The sequence below is a fragment of the Stegastes partitus genome, unplaced genomic scaffold, assembly GCF_000690725.1.
Source record: "Stegastes partitus isolate 25-593 unplaced genomic scaffold, Stegastes_partitus-1.0.2 Scaffold274, whole genome shotgun sequence".
NCBI lineage: Eukaryota > Metazoa > Chordata > Actinopteri > Pomacentridae > Stegastes > Stegastes partitus.
Window position 1 is genome coordinate 491,062 of NW_007578005.1, and position 27,042 is coordinate 518,103.

The 27,042-nt window shown below is 41.5% G+C and overlaps 2 protein-coding genes across 2 annotated transcripts; one reads left to right on the forward strand and one right to left on the reverse strand.

Annotated features, from left to right (window-relative positions):
* Nucleotides 1–703: 703 nt before the first annotated feature.
* LOC103357793 (serine/threonine-protein kinase 24-like) lies at nucleotides 704–16,016 on the forward strand. The gene is made up of 11 exons (XM_008282502.1): nucleotides 704–1,225; nucleotides 4,860–5,090; nucleotides 7,569–7,625; nucleotides 7,749–7,857; nucleotides 8,534–8,691; nucleotides 9,853–10,038; nucleotides 10,155–10,300; nucleotides 10,394–10,514; nucleotides 10,619–10,687; nucleotides 10,815–10,951; nucleotides 11,861–16,016. The coding sequence occupies exons 1-11, from the start codon at nucleotides 1,184–1,186 to the stop codon at nucleotides 11,892–11,894; spliced, it is 1,290 nt and encodes a 429-aa protein (XP_008280724.1). The 5' UTR covers nucleotides 704–1,183; the 3' UTR covers nucleotides 11,895–16,016.
* A 1,394-nt stretch (nucleotides 16,017–17,410) lies between these two features.
* Nucleotides 17,411–27,006, reverse strand: ino80da (INO80 complex subunit Da). The gene is made up of 10 exons (XM_008282505.1): nucleotides 26,391–27,006; nucleotides 24,528–24,774; nucleotides 23,616–24,427; nucleotides 23,401–23,494; nucleotides 23,100–23,324; nucleotides 22,719–22,828; nucleotides 22,360–22,493; nucleotides 21,574–21,794; nucleotides 21,235–21,392; nucleotides 17,411–21,125 (listed from the first exon to the last, which is right to left on the reverse strand). The coding sequence occupies exons 2-10, from the start codon at nucleotides 24,743–24,745 to the stop codon at nucleotides 20,095–20,097; spliced, it is 3,003 nt and encodes a 1,000-aa protein (XP_008280727.1). The 5' UTR covers nucleotides 24,746–24,774; nucleotides 26,391–27,006; the 3' UTR covers nucleotides 17,411–20,094.
* Nucleotides 27,007–27,042: the final 36 nt, after the last annotated feature.

Genomic DNA, 27,042 nt, shown 5'->3' on the forward strand with positions numbered 1-27,042 from the left:
TCCTGTGGTCCACCATTGCTGATGATCGACTCAGTGATCTTGGTGTCCTGAGTATAAAATCCAGGCGGGCCATGGCTTTGGATCTTAACATATACCAGGACCAGTTTGCCAGAGAGCCCAACCACTGGATCCTGTTGCTGTAGTGATAGTGGATTTTGAATGGCAGGAAACCAAACCACTTATATTACCTGTGACTGATTTCAAATGTTCCTTATGTTACACATTTCAACACTGGCCCTGATGACCTCATTGTTTACATTGATGTATTTGCATCTGTTAAAAAAATAAATAAATAAAACTTGTTTCATTTTAATATAAAGTAAGTAAAAGTTTTAGTGTTTAAATGTCATTGTTGTCGTTTTTTATTGTGCCCCTGTGGTTAAACACTGGCCCCACCTTGGCCCCCGAGTAAAATTTGTCTCGAGCCGCAACTGCATTGTAGCAACATATGAGATTTTAGCTAATTTGCTGCACAATATGGGACCTTTAAGTGGCATAAAATGGTAGTACTGCAGCAAAGTACCTTAAAACTTTGCATACTTGAGTAAATGTACTTAGTTACTTGCACACCTGGATGCATAAAACCACAAATATATGAACTTCCTCTCTCTGCTGACGTTTGTGGTTTACGAATGACGACACGCGCGCGCGGTCTACTCCTCCTCACTCTGATTGGTCCTCAGGTGAACGAGAATGACATTAACCAAGATGGCGCCGGGCGAGAGAGAAAAGTGATGAGAGAATAGAACAACAAGCGACACAACTACACAACAGTGTGCATTTTTTTACCCCGTGCTGCTGTTTAATGCCAGACATCGGTCTTAACGCCAGGAAGCTGTCAAGCACGTATTGCGAGACCGCCTCGGTCCGCAGGGATACAATTACTCAGCTAACTGTTTGCTAACTAGCCGCTAAAGTGGCTAACGGTAGCTAGCGTTAACTGCGGAAGGCGAGTGAGGAGAAGGCAGGCAGGCGGCTCCAAGTAGAAGCCGACAAGTCGAGCCGTTTTTTTTTTTGTTTTTGTTTTTTTGTTTTAGTTACGCGACGTCTCCCGTTGAAAGAGCCTTACAGAGTTTGTTGCACCATTATCCAAAGCAGCGGTCCGTCTGGAAAGAAGCGTTTAACATCTGATAAGGAAAGCTGAAAAGACGAGGAAAGGCGTCATCTTCGCTGATCTGACGCCATGGCTCACTCCCCTATTCAGAGTGGACTGCCGGGGATTCAGGTAAATTAAATATATTGTATTATTGGCTAACTACAAGGTCATTAGCTTTAAAGCCGCTGGATATTTCTACTCCATGTTTCATCTCATACTTAAGTCGGAAGTTTACTGGATGTCTGGAAACTTTATCTACAGAAACGGTCCATCAGTGTCACGTTTTCTTTCACGCCGTTATCTGTTTTTGTCACTCATAAATGCGCCTGCATGTCAAAGTCCAGTAAAATGAGTAACCGATAAGATGGCTGTCATCCTCGTTTATGTTTTTGTGATGCTGAGTCGTGCCACAGTGTGATCATCTGCAGGAACAGTCATCCTCATGTCTCTGCGTTATTTTACCTGCCCTATGCTCTAAATTATACCCAATCCAAGCGTTTTTTACCGGTAACAAGAGCTTTAAAGGACTAATTCAACTCAAATATTGTTTTTTTTCACCTACCAAAAAGTGATTACAGCCCCTACATTGTGACTGCAACGTTATAAATGCATCAGAATGACTTGATTTCATTCATGGGGGTTATATTTTGCAAGTTCTAGTCCATAGAATACTTGTAGAAGAGACCATTTCTTCATTGCATATATAAAACTCATCAATAAATTATGCTAATTACAGTTGCAACAATGATATTACACATACCAAACACATACACCCTGACTAGCGGAAACAACACCATAGTATCGTCTATAATCATCCTGATTGTCATCCCTGATTACATAGTAAACATAAGAAACATCATGTTGTGGTGTGAGGCTTGAAAAATTACAATTTGCCGTTTTGCTTGCTGATCAATTGACAGATTGTTTCAATTTATGAGACCTGAACTGATGCTCTAAGTGCAATACCTTCTCTGTGTATTTACTGCTGTCAAGTTGGTGATAAAAGTTTGTCAATAGTGATGTTTTAGAGCAAACAACGTATCACACATATTGGTTTTTGGTGACCTCTTGATTTCATTTATTTATCCTCCGGTCATTGTTCTCTCCTTAAACGTATCATATGTTTAGTACAATGAAGTAGTGCTATTTTCATTATTAGTTAATTGAGTAACTCTACAGGTCAATTAAATGTCAGAAAACTGAAAAAAAAACATCACAATTTCTCAAAGCACAGGCAAATTTTATCCCAACATCCCAAAACCCAAAGATATTTTATTTAGAATTCAATAAAACTGACAAATGTAATCCGTTTTATATTTAAGGAGTGGAAACCAGGTAATTGTTGACTTTTGTCCTGAAATAATTAAAACCAAAAAAATCTGTTTCTCTGTAGTTATTTTTGATAACTGCTAAATGGCTATGGGTGCACATCCTGGTTTAAGAATTGGCATAAAGTAGGCCAAACTACAGTGCATGTAAACATGACAACCCCCTGAGGTTACATAGCCAAGAGATGCATGCTTTCCTGCAGTTTACGAAAAATACTCCCCCTTCTCCTGACTTATGATTAAATTTTTAGCATGTGCGCTGACAAATCCAGGTTTACAGGAATAACAGCACATCTGTGCTCGCAGGTTACCATGCAGAGGGGAACTTGCAGCTGGAGGGCTGGCAGTGAGGGTGTGGTGTTGTGGTGTGTGGATGATGACACTGGACTACACGGTTGTGGAGTGCAGATGGGAGAGCATCAAACACATGCTTTTAGAGCGAGGTTCAGGCAGCTTTAGTTGTCCCAGTAAACCTGCTGACTGTGGATATGGCAAGTACATTCCCATCATTTGTAGTCGGTGGTCACAGTGCTCTTGTTGTTTTTCCCATTGTTTTTACAGAGGTCAGCCTCAACATTATAATTTTCACCTGGATGACTGACCACACCAATGTTATGATAGTATTTTGGTTGTGTTGTTTCTACTCTGCTTTGTTCTGCACTGCTCTGTCTTTTTGTCTTTGTTGTAAAGTCCCTTTGCTATCAAATTCAGCAGCCCCCTCTTTGCCAGTTTTTCAAAGTGCAGCTGCTCATATCCCCCTCCATATAGGTTTGACCACCGTGCATTAGCAGTTTTACAGGAAACCGTTCTCTAGGGAGACTGTAAAGCAATATACTATGTGAGCCAATAGATCATCATCGTAGGGCCAGGTTACCTGGTAAATTAAGCATCAGGTTTACTTGCTTGAGTTTTTTTTGTTTTTTTTATATAATTTGCTTAATTTAAATGATACATTTTACCTTACAGTTATACTTCATTGGAAAATCTTTTCCCCCCCTCAATATTTTGCACTATTTTTGTCATGGCAATTAAGGCACTTCTCTAGCAGTTTGGGTTAATGTTTGCCGTAGATGAAGGGAAAGTGAACTGGCCAACTTGAAGACCATTATTCCCGCCCTGGCGCTCCATGGGGAAATAAGCCATTAAGCTCAGTCAATAATTTAGGGTGTTGCCCTTCAGTTCTGTTTAGCCTTTGTGGTGGAGGTCATTAAGCCTCAGTCAGGTCTGCGTTTTGCTGTCTTACGATGTAAGTGTTACTCAAAGCCACAGAATTGTAGAGGGCCATTTGCTTGTCATCAGCTGATAAAATTTGATAAAGTTATTCATTGGATTACTGTCATAAATTGAAATCTAATCTAAGAAGCCAAGCTATTCTTGATAACTATGCATGAATATTTGTTTTACTATATCTAGTTTAATTCATCCCACACTTAAAACTCAACCATCTGTCATCCAGGTGGCACCAGGAATTTTCTCATCTCAGCCAATAGATATCTAAAAGTCTCCAACTGATGGTGTAGAGTTTGAAGGACAAGCTAAGCAGAGAGGAACTGATGAAAAAGGAACAAAGCAACATGCTTTGTGGAAAGCGAAGGATGTGGAGTTGTGTTTATTTATTTTTAGCTTATTCCACACATGAGACTAAAAGTCAGGATTTGTCTGTCTCTTGTGCTTGAATTGTGACCATGCAGTTTGTTTTTGTTTTTGTTTGTTGTTTTTTTCAAATCAGCCTCTTATGACTCCAACATTTCTGGATGTGTACCCCTTTATTTATTCCATTGCAAAATTATCAAGGATGAAATGGAATTGATCTTACTAAGTAATGTCATTTTTGTGAGCACAGTTTGAATATAGGTAATAGATAAAGACGCTGTGTTGCATATTAAATAGATCTATACTGGTAAAGCAACAGATTAATTTATTACAAACATAACTGTATATGGCGACAAATAAATAACAAGACATTTTCAGTACACAGTGACAAGCTACGTCGAAGGTAATGAAGAGAAAAGTGGATTTTTCAACTTCAAAATGTCCCGCTCAATAAGTTTCTTTGACTACATTTTAAAAAAGAAAAAATCGACCACAAGTGAAATGTGTCAAGATTGTTAATTTATGTTATATATTCATGACGATATATAATGATAATATTGCTGAAATCAACTTTTAGTAAGGCACCATCAGAAGTACTGGACTAAAATATGATCAAGATTTAAAGTCCTTCCTTCTGTTTAATAACATAACTTCAGTGTTCTAATTCATTTTACTGTGTTTGAGTATCTGCAGTTTTCCTTCCTGTGCTTTCACTTTAAACAGGCTTTTTATTTTTGATGTATAGTTGTGCATCAGACATATGCTTGTCAATTTCCTGCGGTTTTATGTTACTTAAAGTGCTCCCTGTTTACTCTCTCGACATCTTTCTGTCTGTCACTCAGAATTTCCAAGCCGATCCCGAGGAGTTCTTCACCAAGCTGGAGAGAATAGGGAAGGGCTCTTTCGGTGAAGTCTTTAAAGGCATCGACAATCGGACTCAGAAAGTTGTGGCCATTAAAATTATTGATCTGGAGGAGGCGGAGGATGATATAGAGGACATTCAACAGGAGATCACGGTTCTCAGCCAGTGTGACAGTCCCTTTATCACCAAGTATTTTGGATCCTATCTCAAGGTAAGCATCCGCTTCAGCGAGTTTCATGTAGTGAGCTTGTAAAAGTCAGTGTTTGCCTTAATGGAAATCTTAGTAGTGTGTTCCTGCTAGCAAGTGTGGGCAATGTAGGTCAATAAATAATGCAAATGGGCAATGGAACAAATATTGCCGGGGTACTATGGCACAAATTGGTGTAGAACAAGTAGACATAGGCTTGCATTGCAGTCGTGTATACCATGTGGGCTGTTAACAGTAGAAATTGTTCTTGGACAGAGGCATGTGTTGTGCTCTTTTGGTCTGCACTGCAGCAGAATGGACTTGAAATAAAACATGATTATAAGCCCATCGTGCTGATTTTTTTTTTTTTTTTTAGCATCGGTAATAGGGTTTACTCTCTACTCTTAAACCTGAAAGTCAGCTCTTGAACATCACTTTCACTGTTTTATTTTGGATTCATGCTAGAATACAGACCCAAAACAATTGTATAATCCATGCCAGCCTGGGACAATAAAAACATGTAATAGCTGTATTGACAGAATCACTTGGGTGCAAACCAGACTGCATTTTATAAGTATAATAGATTTTCTACTCGTGATGATGCCCAGAGAGCCTTTCACAGCATTTACTGCAGCACTTAAAAGCAGACATGACCTCCCTACAATGTATGTTACGAAGAACCTCTAAAATCTTAAATAGATAGGCTATGGTGATAATAGAGTTTGGATTTATCTGCTATCAGCAGCTGTGGTTGTTTTAGGGCAGAGGTTCCAAATCTATGAGGTATGAGGATTTGTATGTGGTGGGTGAGGCGGAAGAGAGGTGAAGGCTGAAAGGGGCAGTTTCATGCCGTTTTTTTTTTTCTTTTTTTAAAAAAAGAAAAAAATGGAAGTTGCGTCTAGCTGTTCTGCAGACTTTTCTAGCTTTGCACCGCAGTCAGCAGTTGAAGCGGTGACTGTGACGCATAACTCACTGGAGCAAATGATGTGCCTTTGAACTTTAAACCTGTAGTGCCTTATTGGTGCAATTTGCATCAAAAGGTTTACAGTTACAGACAAAAAGCACTCATAGCAAATTTGTGATTTTTTTCCCCCCCAAATTGTCTTAAAGAAACTCAAGCAAGCCCAGTTTGTAGAACTTCGATATTTCCTAAATGTAAACTGTTTTTTGTTTTGTGACTCTTAGTGCAAGACTATGCAAAAAATAAAAAAAGTGAGAATAAGGAGAAGTTGGAAAAAGTGCTTGCATTAGTCTTACTGTTACTTAAATAGAAGTTTGAAAGAGCTCAGTCCAGCTGTGTGTGGCTGGTTGTGTTTTTGGGTGTGGTTTTCTGTCTGTGGCGGTAGCAGGAGCAGAGTCTGTATGAAAGTCTTCTGAAGTTTGACATCCTAAGTCGATTGCATACTCTTGTAAATATAAACACACAAGCTCAAGTGACTCTTCCAGGGATCTGTGTCTGAGTGAACTACTTACACAGAAAGCATTTAATGTATCTTAGAAAATTAACACAGTTACTTTAAAGGCTTTTTTAGCACAACTGGCAAACAGCTGGAGTGTATTTTGGTGTTTTCAGACAAATACCAGATTTGTCTGTCCAAAGTCAGTCTGTTGTAGCATGGACATGCCAAGGCTGTGTATGTATGTTACACAATCTGCATGCCAAGGAAATGAATCTGTTTGTATTGTGAGATGTGTATAATGAATTGTTTTTTTCAAGAACTGTTGATGTTTATTTCTTGGTGTGGCATCTGCTCTTCTTAAGCTGTTTATGAAGAGACAGTGTATATTGTTATTAGATTTTATTCCAATTATCCACATTTTTACATCTTGTGATTCACTAAACTGAATCCACATTATCTTGAATTTCAGTGAATTTGTTCTAATTTGTTAAATATAAGTGTAACTGTGTTTTGTGTTTGATAATCAGTAGTCTTCAGCTGCTAGAAAACAGCAAAGAAACCTGTTACAACATGATATAAAAGAAAACTCATACACCAATGCACCAAAATATAATGACCACTCACAAAAACTGTGAGTATCTTGCAACAATTGCACCAGCTCTGGGATATATTAGAGGATAAGTAAGCAGTCGGTTGTTGTAGTCTGTGGGGATGCAAGAAAAATTAGCACGTGTAAAGACCTGAATGACTCTGAAAACTGCAGAATCATGAGGCTTACAGGGTGCTGCCAGTCAGCAGCAGTGAGTACATACTGACAGTGATGCAAGGAGGGACAAACCATGAACCGTCAACAGGGTGTTGGGGAGAATGTGCAAGAACAAGTCTGAACCGCTGTGTCTTATGAAAGAGCAGCAGCACATTAGACAGTAGTCATAATGCTTTGGCTCATCTGTGTATATCATAGGAGGAGTGTATGTCAATAAAAAACAACAACAAAACAGCATCTCCACAAAGCACGAGTACAGTTGTTTATTTTCTGATGCAGAAAGCTGACTAAGTGAGCACTACCCTGTTCTGACTGAAACGCTGATCTCATTTTCAGGGTACAAAATTATGGATTATAATGGAATATTTGGGTGGAGGATCAGCGCTTGATTTGGTAAGTCAATGATTTTACCTTTAAACTATTTCTGTTTTTTTATTCTATTGTGACTGTGTATAATCTAACGAAACAATGTAAAAATCCTGAAGCTTAAAGTCTAGATTTTGTCCGTTCTTCTAGCTGGAACCAGGTGCCCTGGATGAAACACAGATTGCCACAATCCTGAGGGAAATCTTGAAAGGGCTCGAGTATCTGCACTCTGAAAAGAAGATACACAGAGATATCAAAGGTGCGTTTGGAGCATACCATCACCTTGGTTTTAGTGGCAAATGATGTAATCTGGACAACATGTTCTCTATCGTCTTGTTAATGATGCTGAGGTGAGGCTTTGATGTGCCTTAGCGTCCGTGTTTACCACCAAGCGTCTGTAATTATCATTTATCTTCAGTGCCGAGTCTGTAATCAAATCCAAACACAAGTCAGATCACTTTGATTTGTCTGCATTTCACACTTGAATACAAATCCTGTTCGTCTCTCTGATGTCTGTCATCTACTGTGTCATAAATAACTGATGTGTTAAAATAGTGACAGGTTGTTAAGGAGATCATTTCACTTTGCATTTGTGCTACTAAAGCAGGTGGCAGTGCCAACAGGAAATGTCCACGGCTGTTTCTTCCATAATGTTTCCCACTTCCTGTACGATGACTTTTTCTTTCCTGGGTCCCTGTGTTGCAAATGAAAACACTTGAAACGCCTTTAGAAAGCTGATCAGTGCTTTACAAGATCAAACAATGAGGTTGCTCCAACAGAGAGATTTAATTTCACAAATAAGGTCATATGTAGGGAACAAATATACCAATCATATCACTCAGATGAGTGCGAGAAAACTTGATCTGTTCCTGTTAAATAATTGTCAAAGGTGGCATATGATGGATCTCATTGCATTTTCTCACTGCTGTTTCCAGCTGCTAACGTTTTGCTGTCAGAACAAGGCGACGTGAAGCTTGCAGACTTCGGAGTAGCGGGCCAGTTGACAGACACTCAGATAAAAAGGAACACATTTGTTGGAACGCCTTTCTGGATGGCACCTGAAGTCATAAAGCAGTCTGCCTACGATTCAAAGGTCAGCATTATCCCGTTTTGTCTTGGTCGTGTTTGTCTTGAAATGCAACTGTGTGTTTTGCCACAGAATCCAAACAGATGTGTAGTTCTTGTATAAAAAGCTTGAATTAATTAGTTATTACCATAAATTTCAAATGTGTTAACAGACTAAAGCAACATAAAGCTTGCTGAAAGAATGAACAGCTAAGTGGAGGTTGTGTGTCATTAGGCCTGTGTCATGTGTTCAACAAGTATTACTGACTTAAGACTATTAAAGTGGCAATCTTGAAAATTTTTATTTACTGCAAATAATTGTTCAGTTACTGTGTATTACAATTATATAAATATATATGAATGCTTTTTACAGCATTACTTTGTGGGTGTGGTGACATTTTTGCACAAAATCATAAGCCACGTGTTAGTGATGCGTGTTTTATGACTCAGCAGTTATCTTTCTGCTGGAAAAATAACTTGTAGCAGAAAGATAAAAGCAGTTATCCACATAGATAACTACTCTTCAACCAGTGTGTGTATGTGAAGCGGCGTGTTGTTCTTTGCTTTGCTGTTTTTTTCTCTTTTCATTTTCATGTGTGGTGGCCTCGACTTGCTATTGGACATTGTTGGGGAACAGCTTGTTAAGATGCTAACTTACTGATGATGTGACACTGGCAACACTCTTGAAACTCTTGGAAGTGACTTGCAATTACTGCTTATCACTATAGGTGCCTCCAGAGAGAATGAAACTGACATCTTTGAGATAGTCACTTTAAAACCAACAAACTGCTGTGTGCTCTGTAGGTTTTGATCTAATGTGTTATAACAAGAATTGATGAAGCAAAGGTTCTGTGTGAAATTGCTCCCAATTGATCCTTTGAGTACTTCACTACTGACCTTTGTGGGCTTTTTTTGTCGGGAACTTTGAAGCACTTGGTTTTCTAGTCAGACAGAAATGACCATATTTTTGGAATAACCACAACATGAGTCAGTGTGGCTCGTCAACACAACCTCTATGTCACCCGTCTTCTATTTGCCGAGCTTCCTCAAATACACCCATGCTGCTTAAGTCAGCCAGTTTAAATGTCATTTTGCGCAGCACTGTGTCAGAATGTCTTTGTGAAGAAGCGTGTGAGATTCTGCGGTTTTACTGAGAGGATCTTTTGTCTCAAATGTCTTTGTTTTGTAGGCTGACATCTGGTCATTAGGAATAACAGCAATAGAACTGGCTAAAGGAGAGCCACCCCACTCTGACCTTCATCCTATGAAGGTCTTATTCCTCATCCCAAAGAACAATCCACCAACTCTGGAAGGAAACTACAGTAAACAACTTAAAGAGTTTGTTGAAGCCTGTTTAAATAAGGAGCCAAGCTTTGTAAGTTTAAATGAATCTTGTTCACACCGTTACGATCAATTCAACTGCTGTGTACATGAAAAGGAACACTACTCCTTTAATTTTACTGTTGAATTTGCTTTGTGTGTTTTCTATAGAGGCCAACTGCCAAAGAGTTGTTAAAACATAGGTACATTGTAAGGCATGCCAAAAAGACAACCTATCTGACAGAGCTGATTGACAGATACAAGAGGTGGAAATCAGAGCAGTCTCGGGATGAATCGAGCCCCGAAGGATCCGATGAGTAAGTTGTCTCCACCGTCATCATCAGAGTTCAGTGGTGGTCTAGCAACTCTGAGTACAATGCTGATGGTAACAACATCCTATTTCACTAAAGGGAGCCGGACGGCCAGGCATCTGGAGGTAACGGTAACAGCAATAAATGGAACTTCACCGTCAAGGGCCTGGAAATGGTTCAGAATGGTGGAGCACAGCCGGCTGCGTTAGAAAAGAAGCAGGTAACACCATTTATCATCGGAGAGGAGAAACGTGAGATTACCTCATACTGGTAAAAGACATGTATGTGTTCATGCTCCCACCTTACAATCTTCTTTGTTTCCAGGTGGATGAGAGTCCAAAGAGGCCTTTGTCACAAAGCTTATCAGAAATCTTTCGTCCGTTGTTTTCTGAGGTAATAGCATCACTTACGTATTCCAAATTAAAACAGTACTATTGTAGTAAGAGTAAAGTAGTACTAAACTGGTCGCCCAGAATTACACAGATCACAATGTGTTGTCTAAAAGCTGTCATTGTTGCAGTTGAAAGAAAAGGGTGAGACAAGTAATGGCAAGCCAGAAGCTGCAGAGGAGCTGCGGGAGGCCCTTGTTCTGGCAGAAGAAACACACCCGGGGATCTGTGACTCCCTGGTGGCTGAACTAGTGCAGAGACTTCAGAAGTAGGTGAAGTTATGTTATCACTTCCTGCTATGTTTGAAGTTTTTTCCATGTTGAAGTTCCATGAATTTGCGTAATTACTTCTTAAATGTACTTCTCATTGAAATGGGTTTAAATTGACCCCTCTGCAGAAGGGAGTGCTTTGAATGTAAACATAGGGGCTGTCAATTATGAAGAGAAAAGCAGGAAAATGTAGGATTTTACAACCTATTCTGATGTATTTATTAGTATGGTCACATTCACGAGTGCAGCATGAAGTCATTACTACAGAATCACTGTTTTATGGGCAGTTTTCCAGGACACGTGTTCCCATTTGATGGGACCTAGATTTGTATCTGATCAACCGATTATTTGTACAACAGTCAAATTCTTTAGTCCACAGTACAATATTTTTGTCCAGGCCCCCACTGGTCAGCCTCATGGTGGTGGCTGAGTCAAGGGGTCACCAGAGTCAGTTTTACTCATCATCATCAAGGAACCATGAAAAAAGTTTCTATCCAGTAGCTGTGTCTGTTCAGTCAAGTGGTGAACTGGCATCCTAGAGCCGTGCCTCTAGGATAACTGAAAATACGGTGAACTTAGAGGTAACGGGCACAAGAGAAATTGCAAAATCTTTGGTGATCCCATGACTTTTCATGTCGTATCACTATCAAGACAAACACTTGTCCAGTGCTTCAGTTCATCACCATAACACGGTGAACAGTAGGGTCTTAACTGTAACATGTCAGCGCATTGTTTAAGTACCAACATGGGCTGAACCCTGGTGCTACTTCAGGCTGTCCTTCCCCAGTTACAGCAAAGATGTACAAATGGTGAAGTTGCCATCACGTTTTCATTTCCGACTACAGAGGTTTAGCTTTGTCTTAACATTAGGCATGTAAATATTACCCTTTTCCTCTGTCGTTTCCCAGGTTTTCTGTGCCACAGGCAGCCGCCGCTCAGTAAGAGGAGCTTCGTCCAGCTCTGCTCTACTTTTCCACCCTGGTGGCAGCAGTCAGATCTTTTCCTCTGACCTCCACAGCCAGGATGAAGTCTCCCAGGAAGGTCTCCATCACTCATTTGCCTGAAGCAAATCCTGGCCTACTTAATGTCTGTTTATACGCTAGCACAGCACCAGAGGGTCCTATTCAGGACAGTCAGTGGCCATTCAGTCAGCTGCCACTTGCTGTATGATGTCCCTTCTCGATACCTCCTTCTCAACTGTTTATTTTAAGAGTGGAGTTAGCTATCTTATTGGAAGGACTCTTGAGTTTTTTGATTTTGGTGAGTTTGTGGCTCTTTCAAAAAGGTTTACACTCAGCATCTTTTTTTTCTTTTTTTTTTGGAGAAAATACCTTGCTTAATTAACTGTGTGCATGTGTGTGTGTGGCTGTGCGAGATATTCTGTGAGACGTGCAGTGAAGAGTGACAAGTGGGTCGAAGCATTCTATTGAAAACTCAGGTATTCTGCTTTAAGTGGATTGGGTCCTCTGGGAGATGGAGAGAGCTCTTTAGGGTGGTTGTACAGACTTGTAAATAAGCTAATTTCTACAGATTCGTGATAAAAATATTGGAGCGTTTGGAACCACTGTGTTCAAATGGCCAAATGCAAACTGTAGATATGGTTGTGAGGTAAATATTTTGAAAGACTAAAGGGGCCACAAATGAGATTGCCTTGCCTTTGTACTTTGTTCTTTTGTATATTGGTCTTTGATTTCTCTTCTTTTAGTTGTACACATTTTAAGTACTCATCCAGTGAATGAAAATGGCTGCCCTCTATCATGTTTTACTATTGATTTATTATTATATTTCTTAATGCTCTTTAACTTTTTTGGTTTCACACTCTTTGCTGTGGCTGTAATATTGTTGGAGAATGTAAAAAAGAGAACAAAAAATAATAACAGCTGGTTTATTTGAAGCCCCACCAGTTTTACACACTGGATGCTCTGTTTCCAGCCCTGATTACACAAGGCCTCGAGTTGTGTTGGTTTGTTGGACTCTGCCTCATTCCCCCTCTTTCTTTTTTTTTTTATTTTTTTATTTTTTGCTGTGCGTTTGATTGATCAGATAAACTGAGGTTTCGTCCATTCATTCCATTAACAGGGCAGTGCCATCATCTAGTTTATAAATCCGCAGACTCTGTTAGTCTTCCTAGGAGCTGCAGTGGTACGATCTCCTCAATGTACCTACAGCTTTAATTGCACTTCAAGTATAAATGCCTTTGACTATAAACAAAGTAGCCATAAAACAGTAGCATGAGACTTAGAGTATTTTGCAGGTATGCGCCATACTATCCGGGACACACAAAAGTCCGCCTGAAGTCTCACAGCTTGGACTCTGGAGTCGGTCGTGCAGTGTAATATTTGCCTGGCTGCATCTATCCATTCGGACTCGTGAGAAGTTTTGCAGGAAATGGACTTTTCACACAGTAGACCACACTGCTTTCAGACAGACATTATTAGCATAAAGCCAGGAGGTGTTGGCGACCAGTGGCACTGCTACCGCTTCTGGCTGTAGTGTAAAAGGAATGTGCATGATAGTATTAACAGTATAAAGCCTATTGGTTGGTCTGAGCAGTATGCGTTGTAGCATACTGCTACGGGACTGAAGGAATGTTGAGTCCTGAGCAGAGTTGAATCAGCCTTATAGTATTTGTGATGAATGGGATGAATAGTATCAGCTTTAAAAACATTAGATCAAATGTTTTTGTTGTGATTTCTCCTCTTTCTTTCTTTTTTTTTTTGTCCTCCCTGGCATTAAAATGCATAGGCTGCGATACTTTAAATGACAATTTCTCTGATTTCTTGCCAGAACAAGGTGAACAAATGGGCTCTTTCTGCTGTTGTTATTTAAAAACTGTCATCATTGCAGTTAAAAAAAGAGAAGTTTTCATGAAATTTCTTCTTTTTTTTTCCTTTTGCCAGGGGGCAATACATGGTACACAGTTCCCAGGACGGGTTTAAAGGAACAGTTCAACATTCTTTAGTCTGTGGTGGTGGGGAAGAGAAGATTTCTACCATTCAAGTATACGCTTTATTAGATAGACGTGTACAGTCTAATGCAATCGAATACAAATGTTGTATATTGTAAAGAAATTAGTAGCAGGTTTTGACACTGATGTCCCGGTTGGTGATGGTGTTGCTCTGAACTGCACTAATTCTGTGTAAGCAGATAACAAAAAATAAAACCAGTATAGTGCAGTTCAGAACGACATCATCTTAACTATGATCTCAGAAATAAAAATATAATTGGAGCACCCTAAATGGAGAGGGCATGTCATTCATTGCATGGCATGTCTCTTTCCTCTTGTTTCATTTTCTCTCCTAAAGTCAAAATAGTAAATTATACCAATAATCATAACAAAGATTCCAAGTAAATTTGTTCATAACAATGTAAGTATTGTAAAGACAGATGTTAAAGCAAGTCTGCTGTATTGGATTACATTAGATTGCACCTAATAGAGTGACCGCTCACACAGTGTTAGATACAAGTCAGCAGCTGTTTGGCTAACTGTTTGCATTGCGTATATACTGGAAACAGGATGAACCATCCTCCCGCCATCACCTCCGAAGCTCATCTAGTCAGCATCGCATATCATTTATTTAATCCGGGGTGTCAAAACAATAAATCTGCAATTTCCTGAGGAGTTGAACCCATGTCTTGGAGCACTTCTTTGGGCTAGGAGCAGTAACTTCCTGGAGTTTTTCGCTGTAATAGTCGCTTGCAAAACATGCAGTGTTGGATTTTTTGCTGAACTGATTTTGACTGATTGCCAGTACCAGTATATGTACATACTTCCCACCTGATTGTAGAGAATATCAGGTCTCTTCTGCAGTGGAATTAACACATTATACTTAATGCTGTCTTCATGGCCTACTGGCAGGTAGATCCAAAAAACAATGGACAATGCTTTTTAAATGTACACATTCCCTTGCAAAGTAAGACTTCAGCTTACATGTAAGACAGACATTTCTTTTTATGGAACATTTCCAAACACAGCTGTAAACAATGAACCTGACAGGTGTTTTGTTTTTCCATTTCATTTTGAAGCCTGTATTGACTGATACCAGTGATGATGCAGAATCATCGTGCGTCCGTAGGCAGGTGTTACGCTGTGTTCGGTGAGCAGAATATGCATTCCAGCTATAATTTCACATAGATGTTCTTGTTACAGAATATAACCCGCCACAATGTGCTCAACTGTACTGGCTGGCAGGTGGATTTTATTACTTTTGGACAGAGTCAGGCTGGCAGTTTAGCTGTTTTCCCCACTTTGTGCGAAATGAATCCATCCATCTGCTGGCTGTGACTTTCAGACAAGAATTTTTTAAAAACACCAAACTACTCTCTTGTTAATTTCCTGCCTATTTCTCCCCAAAAAACATTCTTTTTCTGCTTGCTACTGTAGCCACAGTAGATTACACAGATACATGAGTAATGATGACATAAATAAGTTGACACCTGATAACCAAATCAAGAAATGACAGCCGACTCGTCACGCGATGCAACATCAGTGTTTTATTTTTCCTGCTGTTCTGTGAAAAACTTCAGACTTCTCATGTGAAACGTGCCACGTAAGCCCTCCACCCCCACCTGAGACAATTTGCACCTTTTACATGGTCTCATATGACTCTTTATCTATGTATGTGTTGCACTTTGTAGATTTTTTTTTAAATGGTACTTAAGGCTACGATGTAATGTTGCAGTTACACCATTTTTTCCTTTCCTCCTCCTCCCTCCTCCCTCCCCCTTTTTTTTTTTGTGTGTGTTGTATGGCAATAAAGCAGTGTGATCGCCAGGAGTCATTTCTTAGCACAAGTAGGCATATATTCTATAAAACTATTTTTGTAACCCCCAAAGAGCAGCGTTATGTAATAGAGGGAGTAAAGTTTGGTTCTGTGATGTGCTCCGAGTTTCAGTTAACACTGGATAGCAATCATTTAAAATGTACATTTCATTTTGTGTGACTTTGCTGACAGTTTGTAGTCCGGTATACATGTTTGCTAATTCAGGACAGTGCTGTTGGGTTTATTGGAAGTTATCAAATGATTAAGGAAAAATAAAAAAAACATTCAGTGCAAATTTGAACAGTTTTTTTTCCCGTAATGTGATTGTCTGTGACTGCTTTTTAATATTTCTTGTGATTCTGATTGCAGTTGGAAATGTCACCCTTCTTGCTGGTACTGTATTTAAAAAACACATTAAGTTATATTAACAGACAACATATAATGGTTTTAAGTAGCATGTTGGGCCACCACATGCTGCCAGAACAGCTTCAGTCCACCTTAGCATTGAGGCTCAAGCTCCACTGGAGGGATGGAGGCATCATTTTTTCCAAAAGCTATTCACTCATTTGGTGTTTTGATGAAGTTGGTGACAAAGAAATACCAGTGGCACTGAGTGGTGAGATTGTTTGAGCCTAAAAATACTGCACGACTTGATAGGAAGTTTAAAGAGAGGAACCCAAACCACAGAGATACAATTTAAAGTGAAATGTTTCAGCTACAGTCGTCCTCAGATGTATTCATAGCCTCCCATTAAAGAAGGAAAAAAAGCTGCTGTCACTGAAATAAGTTGACATTTACAAAAGTAATGATAAATAAAAAATTTAATGAAAATCATGACATTGCTTTTGAATTGTGGTTCAACAGAAATATATATTTAAAAAAAAAAAAAAAAAGCATGATGTGACCCATAAACTAATATTTTGTTGAGCCAGTCACTGCAGTCAAGTGTTTTCTGTAACTCTCAGTCAGACTTCTGCACCTGTTGACAGCTATTTTGATTTTGGCCCACTGCTCATCAGTAAAGTGCTCTAATTTGTCTGGGACAGTTTTGTTGTTTTGTTCTTTTCAACCACAATTCAAAGCAACGTCTTATTTCACTAAATTATAATTTAGCACGGGCCCCAAGGTGGCTTGGTGGTTAGCACCATTGCAAGAAGGTCGCCGGTTGGCGTCCCAGTGAGGACACCTGGGATCTTTCTACGTGGAGTTTGCATGTTCTCTGCGTGCAGCGTGGGTTCTCTCCGGGTTCTTTGACTTCCTCCCACACAGTCCAAAAAACATGTTGAGGTTAATTGGTGATTCTAAATTGTCCGTAGGGGTGAATGTGAGTGTGCTTGGTTGTCTGTCTCTAAGTGTAGCCCTGTGATAGACTGGTGACCTGTCCAGGGTGTCCCCTGTCTTCACCCTGAGTCAGCTGGGATAGACTCCAGCTCCCCGTGACCCTAGTGAGGATTATGTGGTGTATAGATAATGGATGGATGGATGGATGGATGGATGGTTATTTGAGTGACTATTGTGAATTTGCCTTTTCTTAAATTGAAGGGTATGAATACATTTGAGGACGACTGTATCTAATCTTCGACAATCAGTCGTTCAGTTTCATATAAAACCTTCTGCAGTGGAAGCCCCTGGTCTGCAGAGTGCACGTCACCACATTCGTTGTGTTCGCCTGATTAGAAACCACATGAAACTGTGTCAGCAAATACCTCACAGCAAGTTTTATTTATACATCCAAAAACAAAAGATCAAATTTCTCACACTATATACAGATATTACATACAGTGTTTGTACACATATTACATAATTTGTACACAAGAAAAATATACATAAAAATGTAAACTTTTGTATACAAAAAATACCTTAGACAAATTAAACAAGGACCAATAACAAAAGGTGACTAGATTAGCTCATCCTATCTTTAAAAACAGTAATACAGTACATTCAATGAGTATAGGAATTTGTCAGCCATCTCTGAATTCAAGCAGTTACATGTGCCTACGAGCCCTGTAAATTTTGTTCTACGTGGTTGTCGGGGAGAGTAAATTGGTGCAGCGACTAATCTCATGCTATGTGGATACAGCAGTATTGCCTTGCTTTATTTCAAACAGACATTTTCGCCCAACCTGATTTCTTTTTTTTTTTTCCTTCTTTTTTTAGATTTCTAGGGGTATTCTGTGTTTCTATTACACTGCAGTCACTGAGAAGCCCAGTCGTCTCCGGTGGAGCTACAGGTTTACACTTCAGACTGTGTTTTCTCTTTGGAAGGGAGAGACAGAACTGGGCCTTCTCACAGCTGGAAACAGGGGGGTAGAGGGGAGGGGATCTGGTGCAGGCTCAGAGCTGGTAATGATGGCAACTGTTCATGTAATGAGCGTCCAAGCAAGCAAAACAAAACAAAAAAAACAAAGGCAAGACAGACATGGGACACGTGAAACACCACCGGCCTCATCCGCTCCTGTGCAAATCTAGACTGAAATAGTAAGTTGATCTGTTTTTTTTTTTCTTCCTCCACAAAGTGATGCATATAGTCCAATAATTCATACCACCAAGGATCAAGCCAGCGGCCATTATCTACTAATGATATCTCTCACGAAAAGGTTGCCGCCCCATGCAATCTCAAGACTTCTTCCTGGAGTTTAATAGCTATCAAAAAAAATATTCTCCATCAGATCGAAAAAAAAACCAAAACAAAAAAACGACAGCATACAAACAAACATTGATCCCTCCAACAAAGAGAACTTACAACCAATTTTGATAGCCATTAAAAACGAGACTCACTCTACAAGACACAGGTTCCACTGAATACATTGCAAATAACAATTTTCAATCCATTGCTACTCAATAATTCACCAACAAACCCCAAGATAGAGACTGCTATTCTATATACCTAATACTCAACAATGTCTGACACATCTGTCAAATGTCTAATATAATATCTATCAAAAGCCGTGGTTGTACTGCCGTGTGAGCTGACAGGGTCGGAGGGTGGGGGGGCTCTCGGGTGGATGAGTCCTCATTGTTTTTCCTAACACTACAACCAGATAGCAGGTTTGCATCGTTTAGCTTAAAATCACTTTATAACGGAGTAAAACAGACAGTGCTTTACTTCAGACGTGCAAAATACCAATTCATACCATCGAGTTACACCTTTCAGTACAAATACCAATTCACTGCCTAAAGCCTTCTCTGGGTCAGTCTGGTCTGTCTTACAGTGGAGTTCTTCTTTTTACGAGACATGCAAGCCACTAAAGACCATTGTATATGTGGACTAGAGAGCACCTTGGAGAGTAGACACTTAAAAGTCCCTGGATTTATGCCATCACCATCCTCACCGTAACACTGTAGCTAATTTATTAGCCTTAAAAAAAAAAAAAATCCACTCAGAGGGAAGAAGTTGACCTGATCTCTTGCCTCTTTAGTCTCTGAGTGGAGCTGTTGTAAAAAAAAAAAAAAATCAAAAATTTCCAAGTTATAGAGGCCAAAATGTAGTCCTGATCCAGCCTGGATTCAGCAGGTGTAAGCTACATGTAATGAGACCAATAAAATACCTTACAATGCTAGAGTTATGTTAATGTGTTTATTGCTTTAAGAAACTATATTTACCTTCAAGTGTCTACTAGGCCACTCAGAGTCCCACAACCAATGGTGAGGTCAGAGATTTTGACGTCTGAGCAAACCAATAAATGAGCACATATACAATATACACAATATAAAAACAGCTGTTTAAAAGTATTTTGGTAAATTCATATGACTGTGAAATCTGACTCAGTAAGATTCTATATCATGATAACAGTTAAATAGCTTGAAACATAATGGATCACAAAAAAATGTCACGATCTGTACTTTAGTTTTTCAGAGGGTGACAGAAGCAGTGTATGAAACAAGTGGGAAAATTAAAAAAATAAAAATAAAATAAATGCAATGGCCATCTGAGCAAGGCAGGGTACAGTTGATCATTTTAAGACAGGACTTAAACTGGCAAAGCAAACAAAAACCGACCACTGATTGAGGCTTCTATGAATTCTGAGCACTGTGACAGATAATCTCTGCTAAGGTCCTTCCGCCAATTTTCACCCGTTTATTTCAACACAAAATCTGACTGTAACCCCCTGCTGACGAAACCACAAGGCATCAAACGAGTGGACTCACACTGACCTAAAATCTCAGATACCGTCTGGCTACAGAAGGAAAAACGAACAAAAATAGAAAATATTGAGGAAAATCTGAGGTTGTGCAAATTCATTATCAAATAGTGCACTATTACCACATTGCACACATGTAGCAGGTGAACAGGGGTGGTTAATCAGAAGCCAGTCAGCTGGATTGTAAGTGACTGTGAGTCCACAGACCATCATGCAGCCGCTGCATGCCGCCTGCTCTCATTTACTTTGCGTGAAGGGTGGTGCGGTGCTGTTGGCACTTGCAGCGGTGGCACTAACTATGGAGAAGCCAGCAGGGGGCGCTGTGGAGCTGTGGCTGGGCTGCACGTCTTTCGGGATGCCACTGTGGGAGGCCAATTGATGGCCAAAGGCCGCGCTGAACTGAGGGAGCTGTTGCTTGGGCTGTGTGGAAGTCAAAAGATCGTGTGAGGAAGATGGCAGGGAGGATGAGGGAGCCGGAGGAGTCGTTAGACCAGTCAAGCCGCTCTGGGGCATCGCTGAGAGAGCAGCCATGGGCTGCAGCGTCACAGAGTGCGTGGTGGCGGGGGGAGTGGACAGGGAGGTGGATATGAGATGACTTTCTGATCCTATGAGATTGCCAAACTGTGTGGGGTCGGTGAGGGGGAGAGGGAGGTTGTTCCATGTCGACCGTGGGGGTCCTGGAACCCCGCTGAGAGGGACTTCCAGCAGCAGAGGGGCGTCTGTCTGGAAGGTGCTGGCATGGGGAGAAGATATGTGGTCACTGTATGGGGATGGCACATGCTCACTGCTGTAGTGGCTGCCTTGGGGAGATGATGTGGGTGCGTCCGACTTGGCCAGGACGTGGGACGAGTGTGTCCGAGAAAACGTCCGCTCTGGTATGGAGGTCTGAGTGAGCAGGGAGGTGGTGGAGGGGGCTACTGCAGGAGAAGATGAGGTCAGGTTCGAGCACGTTGCTGGGGGCTGGGTCGTGGGCTGAGATGGCGGCGAGGGGGGAAAGTGATCCCCAGTGGACTGCAGTAGATTGTCCTCCAGCTCGAGGCTGGTGAAGTTCTCTGTAGGGATGCGGCTGTTGAGCAGGTCTCCCATAGCCCCCGGCTGGACTGGACCAGAAAACACAGTCATGGCTCTGTGGTCCACCGCCTCAGCAGGGGCCAGGTCTCCCATGGAGGACAGGCACACCAAAGAGTCTGGGTAGGACCCCATAGCCTGCAGTGCACGTACCAACTCCTCAGCCTCTTCTGTAGTGGGCAGGAGCTCCCCGTTCTTACCTGCACAAACATTAGCAACATTTATCATCATAAAATCACAGATGAAGAGGGCTTTGCCAGTAAACACATGTAAGGCATAGTGGTGCACAAGAATGATCTGAAAAGCAACCTTCAAACAAGTCAAAGTCCTGCAGGTCATCAGGTAGTCTGGGTAACACGTCGGAGAAATCCTCCTGGTTTAGCTCAAGGTCATTTGGAATGTCTGCCATGTCATTGGTGATATCGTCAGGAAGCTCCTCTGTACTCAGGTCTGGAGTTGAAGGGCTCCTGTGACGGACAAGAGATGGAAAAAGGGGGGGGTTTAAGAAACACAACATGCCACTGTAGTGAAGGAGCTGTTAGAACATGTGTGACATGAGAACCGGTGAATGAGGATGCCCTCCTTGGAACTGGATCCCCACACACTGAATTTTTAACTCAACAGTGCAGCGATGCAGGTGTAACAGACCTGATGGCGTGCGAGGGCATTGCTAGGCTCGTAGAAGGCATTCCCAGGTTCCCCTGTGGCAACGCTGGAGGGATGGGTTTCTGAGGCCTCCGTGGCACTCTCCTCCTCTTCTTCTTGTGTTTTTTGGTGAGTGCCGGTGGTTTGGTCTTTTTACGGGGCTTTCGCTGTTGCTGCTGCTGGTGCTGCACTCGACGGTTTCCATCCCCACGCAGGAAGTTGTCCTGGGAGGAAATGAATGGAAATGAAGTCAAACAGATGAGTCACAATTGAAAGAGAAAAGGTTTGACATTTTGGAAGATACACTTATTTGCAGATGACAAAACTGGGGCCTGGCAGCCAGCGAACTTAGCAAAGCACAGAGACTGGAAGCAGGAGAAAGCGCCTGGTCCAAAGACAAAACATCTGCCTGTCAGCACATCTAAAGTTCAACATTCCATTAATTTAAACCTTGTACCTCTCTTGTGTAAACTGTATAAAAAGAAACATGTACTTCTCAGTACTTTTGTGCTGGATTATTTCTTAGAACCAGTAACTTCCTCGTGTCTCCACAAGATACAAGTTTTTATTCTGTGAGATCTGGAGGTGCTGGAAGGCAGATTTTGCTACCTTTAGTCAGAGACACTCTGGCTGTTTTCACCCCATTTCCAGTCTGTATGCTAAGCTAAGCTTACTGGCTGCTGGCAGAAGTCGCATGTTTAGCCTACAGATGTGACAGTGCTCTCTGCAGATAGCAAATAAGCCTATTTCCCAAAATGTTGCCGATTTTCCCTTGAAACCTGAACTCACCATCTTTTTGGCATGCTCTTCACAGAGGGGTGTCTGGTGCGTGATATCAAACACTGGGATGGAGCACTGCTGACCATCTGCAAATTTGGCTGTGCAACTAGCGAAGAGCTGCTGGGAACGATTCAACAGAATGTCTACAGAGAACAATGAAGGAAAAAAAACAATACACGAGATGGAAGGCATGCAGTGGTAATACTCCAGCACAAAGCCATATTGTACCTCACAGTATGTGATATTCAAAAAGCATGTAGAACAGAGATTTATTAAATCATATTGTAAATTAGATAACAGAATCACAGCCTTGTGTTCTTCACTTATAGCTACCAGCTCTGAAATCAGTGTTGTGGTGCAAAGGATACGCTGAAAGCAGTGTCGAGTGAAGGGCAGAGCTCTGTTGTTGCAGGTCTGGCCCTTTGTGCTGCCAGTGCAGGTTCCCGTATCTGTGCTCTGCAGCCTTGCTGGAGTCACACTGCAGAGAAAAACAGATCCAGGACTGAGCAAAAACACCGACAATGGTACGCATTTTAAGGTTATGTTCACTGGAAATTCTCAGATAAAGATCTAAACAAATAAGCACTGATATCAATCACTGTTTTCTTAATCTGTTGATCGGTGGATTTCTAACTTACAGGTGGTGATGTGACGAGACTAATCAAGCTGTGACCGACTAATTTTATTGTGTTTATGTGAGTCCTAACAGATAAACACATCCGACTGATATGTGACAGTTGTGACAATACCCTGAGGAGCTGCGAGAGGCACCACTCAACTCCTGGATCAGCTGCCCTGCACAGTCGGGGTTGTTACTGGCAGCGTGCAGCAAGGCTTTGCGGAAGGCATAGCGGTATCTCTTCTGGCGGATACTCGCCCTCTCCTGCCTGCACATGTGCTTGTATTTTTCCTGGAGGTATGAGCAAAGCCTAAGTAGCCGTGTTCTCCGAGAGGAACCACTGTCGTCTTCCAATCTACAGAGGAAACACACGTCAGTCATCGAGGCAACAAGCTAAACTATACACTGTGGTTAAGTATGAAGACACCAACCCATTGTGTGGTCTCCAAGAGCTTTGAAAAGGAGCAAATCTCTCTGCCTCCTCTTCATCATCATCATCAGCACTGTCCTCTGACCAGTCCAATCCTGTAGGACAGCTTGGTTAGACACATATCTTTCTACAAACTATCGTAAATAGCCTTTCAAAATATAAATAAGGACAATTCTGAATCTAAAAACTGGTGGCAAACATTTTAAAATAACTCACCTAGATGAGGAAAGAGGTCTCCCTGCTCCCGATGTCTCTTGGCACAGAGCTGCACCAGATGTTGCAACCTGGCCAGGCAGCTGGCAGAAGGTGAGAAGACAGTGGGACGCATGACGACCACATGCCGCTGATTGTTACTGCCGCTGTCCTTGCAACTGACAGGCAAGTGAGTAGCAGTGAAAGGCATTTTCCTGCTGAGTGATGGCCCAGAATGTTGCACTGGACTGGGTGCTGCATTAGCGGGCATCCCTGGAGGCAGAAAGTTGACCGTCTGAGGTGGTGGTGGATTGCATAATAAACCCTGCTGCTGTCCTGGGAAGATGAAGGAAGTCACGCTGGAGTGCTGGGGAGGCTGGAGAAGACCTGGCTGCTGCCGTGGAAGATGAGTGTTGAGCGGCGAGGAGGGATGTACACGGGGGACAGGGGAGGGACTAAAGTGCTCAGGGGGTGGCTGGAAGAGGTCAGTGTCATGGCAGAGTTTCTGGTTTAGCACCAGCCGACTCTGTAGTTTTTTCTTGATGGCGTTGCCCTTCCGAGGAGTACCCACCTCCTCCCCGTCAGTGTCATCCTCATAAAAGGCAAAAGGGTCCAGAAGCTCCCCGTCAGGGAGGGGTAACAGGCGTCCACAGGGGGGAGATGGTGGAAGTTCATCTAGACCATTGGGAACTTTGAGAGCTAGAGAGGGCACAGTTATATTGAGAGCCACTGACTCCAGGTGAGCCCGTGAGCGCATTTCCTCCAAAGCATCATGTTTCTTTTTCCGTTCCTTCTTGGGGATAAAGCCGAGAACCTGCAGATGGCTGTTACAGTATCTGGAAAACAAGGACACATCCTCACTATGCTGCGCACGACCGATCAATATTCTGTACAACAAAGTGGAAATGTGGCACACATGCAAACAGTCATACACACCTGCGGTCCTCAGACTTGGGGATGGGGTTGGTACATCGCTGGCTGTTGTACTTGGCCACATACTCACATTGCTTGAAGGGAGCCGTCTTATCCTCCAAAACATGCCGGATACAGAAAGCGTAGCCATTTAGTCGGCGCTGCTTGCAGAGCTTTGGGCTGTACGAGCACAACGGCTTATTGTCCACCTCTGAGAAGTGTATGTGTTTGCCTTCATACATCACGTGACTCTTGTCCTTGACAACATCAGCTGATGGGATAAAGGCAGGAAAAACCAAGAATTACATCACTAACACTTTACACTGAGGACGCAACCGTCGGTGCACATGCAGAGTTAACAGTCAGGGCAATAGTCCACTCTTCTGTAACAGGAGGGGGAAAAAAAATCAACACAGTTTGCCGCTTACACGTTTTCTGTGTCACATCAAAAATAAATCAACAATCCAAGACGCGCAATTACTTTCTTTAACTGTTACTTGTTCACTAAACTACTGTGACTTGTAAATAATTAGCATAGTACTGACAATGTAATGTAAATACTTGAGAACAGTTGAGTCTAAACAATTTGCTTGTGGATTTTAATTGCTTTCCATGCTTTCCAATTTTGCTTGTCAGATTCTATTATTGAGAAAACTGTAGCAAAAACAGAATACGTACTTTATTCCACAGTTTATTAAATTATCCTGGGACATGTTAGTTACAAGATAATATGAAGGTAGTAAATCAGTCTGCATGCATGAGAGCACTCTGCCCCTCTAAGTTAAAAGCTAGACAACACACTCAAGTAATTCAACAGGAAAAAAAATAAACCTTTATCGATATAGCAAGAAATTCACACACACACTTTTTTTTTTTTTTTTCCTTTTTTCAAAATGTCTTGCTACAGTTAGTAAGCAAACAAATCGGGCGCTACAGCTACACTACCACACACTGTAAATGTAGCTTAGCTGCTACCTTAAACTTTATGTTTTCAAGTTGGTGTTGAGAGCGCTACGGCTCACACAGACGAAGTGCACACTGGACACAGTAACAGGTTGTTCAAGCGCCCTTTTTAATCAGCATGAGCTAACAACTTTAGTTAGACCAGGAAAACCGGACAGGCAGCAAACTGTGACTAACGCTAGCTAGCCTAACTACCTTTTGAGTAGCTAGCTTGCACATTAGCTTGGAGCCGCTAGACAGCTGTGAAACTTTATACAATGGATTTGTAAATATATCTCCTTGTAACAGCCACCCATGTCCTAATGCAAAAGGCACAACTTTATCCCTCTTCAGTCAGAAACTCATATTATCAATATAGGCCACACAAGAAAAGTCAAATTTGCTAGTTAGCCAACAAAGCTAAAAACACAAATTAGTAGGCGGTAGCTAACCAGGAAACGGAAACATCAGAGAATGGTAACACTGTAAAGGGCTATTTCCAGTTTAGTTTTATTTACAAAAATGAAAGAATAATCCTAAAATACAAGCAATAATTTATCGGCCCCAGTCGTGAGATTTTATGGTATTTAAACATGGTACATTTATAGTCAAATACTTTCAAACAAAGGCTATACATACGAGGCTTAAGGCCTGTTCTCGAAGGCCTCCGTGATAATCGATATGAATTATAGCCACCATCGTTACATAACGTGCCATTAGCAGAATACACGACTTAAAACTGTAAATATTGCATAATTCTACACACTTGCTTAGGGCAACGAGTCATTTTGTCATATCACAATAAAGAAAATAAATAAGTCACAAATACGAGGCCTCTTAGCTTCGATTGGACAGCGGTCTCTAGTAGACCGCCGGTCCGACCAAGGCCTGCGCAAAACGGTACGCGTAGAAATCGAGGTCGAGGCTGTGGTCGATTTCGCTTACCTTGAATTGGTATGGGCTGTGTTAGGTATTCGCTCCAGATAGACGGCCGAAATGTCTATTAGAATCAGCTAGGCTATTCGTGCATCGATCTTCGAGATAGGATGGTAACGGTGATCTTCATCGAGCTCGGTATATCTTGAAATAAGGATGCATGTAAATATAGGCTATCCAGAGCAAATTACAAGCAGTAGGTAGGCTGCTGAGGATTTTTGTTGGATCCACAGCAGACTCCTCACAGCACCACTACAGGCACTGCGGGGACATGACAACAATCCGCTCAACAACAACAACCTCTCCTACCATATTGGAAATTCAACTTTGTTAAAAGCCCCTGCAGTGCACTAGTATCACGTTAATCTCTTTATGAAATTAATGACGGCTTGTGTGACAGTCAGTCCTGTTTACATGTTACACATTTACAACGACTGGGTTATAACACAGTGGCTGAGAGGTCCAGCAAAGTGTTTCAGTGTAAAATCCACCTGGACCACGACTATCATCCTCCATATGAATGAGTTATCAGCCCTGCTGCCACATTGTTGCCGGCTGTTCACTAATGATGGACCACGTGCCAATCAGATACAAGAGCTCCAGACAGGAAAAGTTGAGTAATTATCACCCAAAACAGGAAAGTACATTACATCAACACATA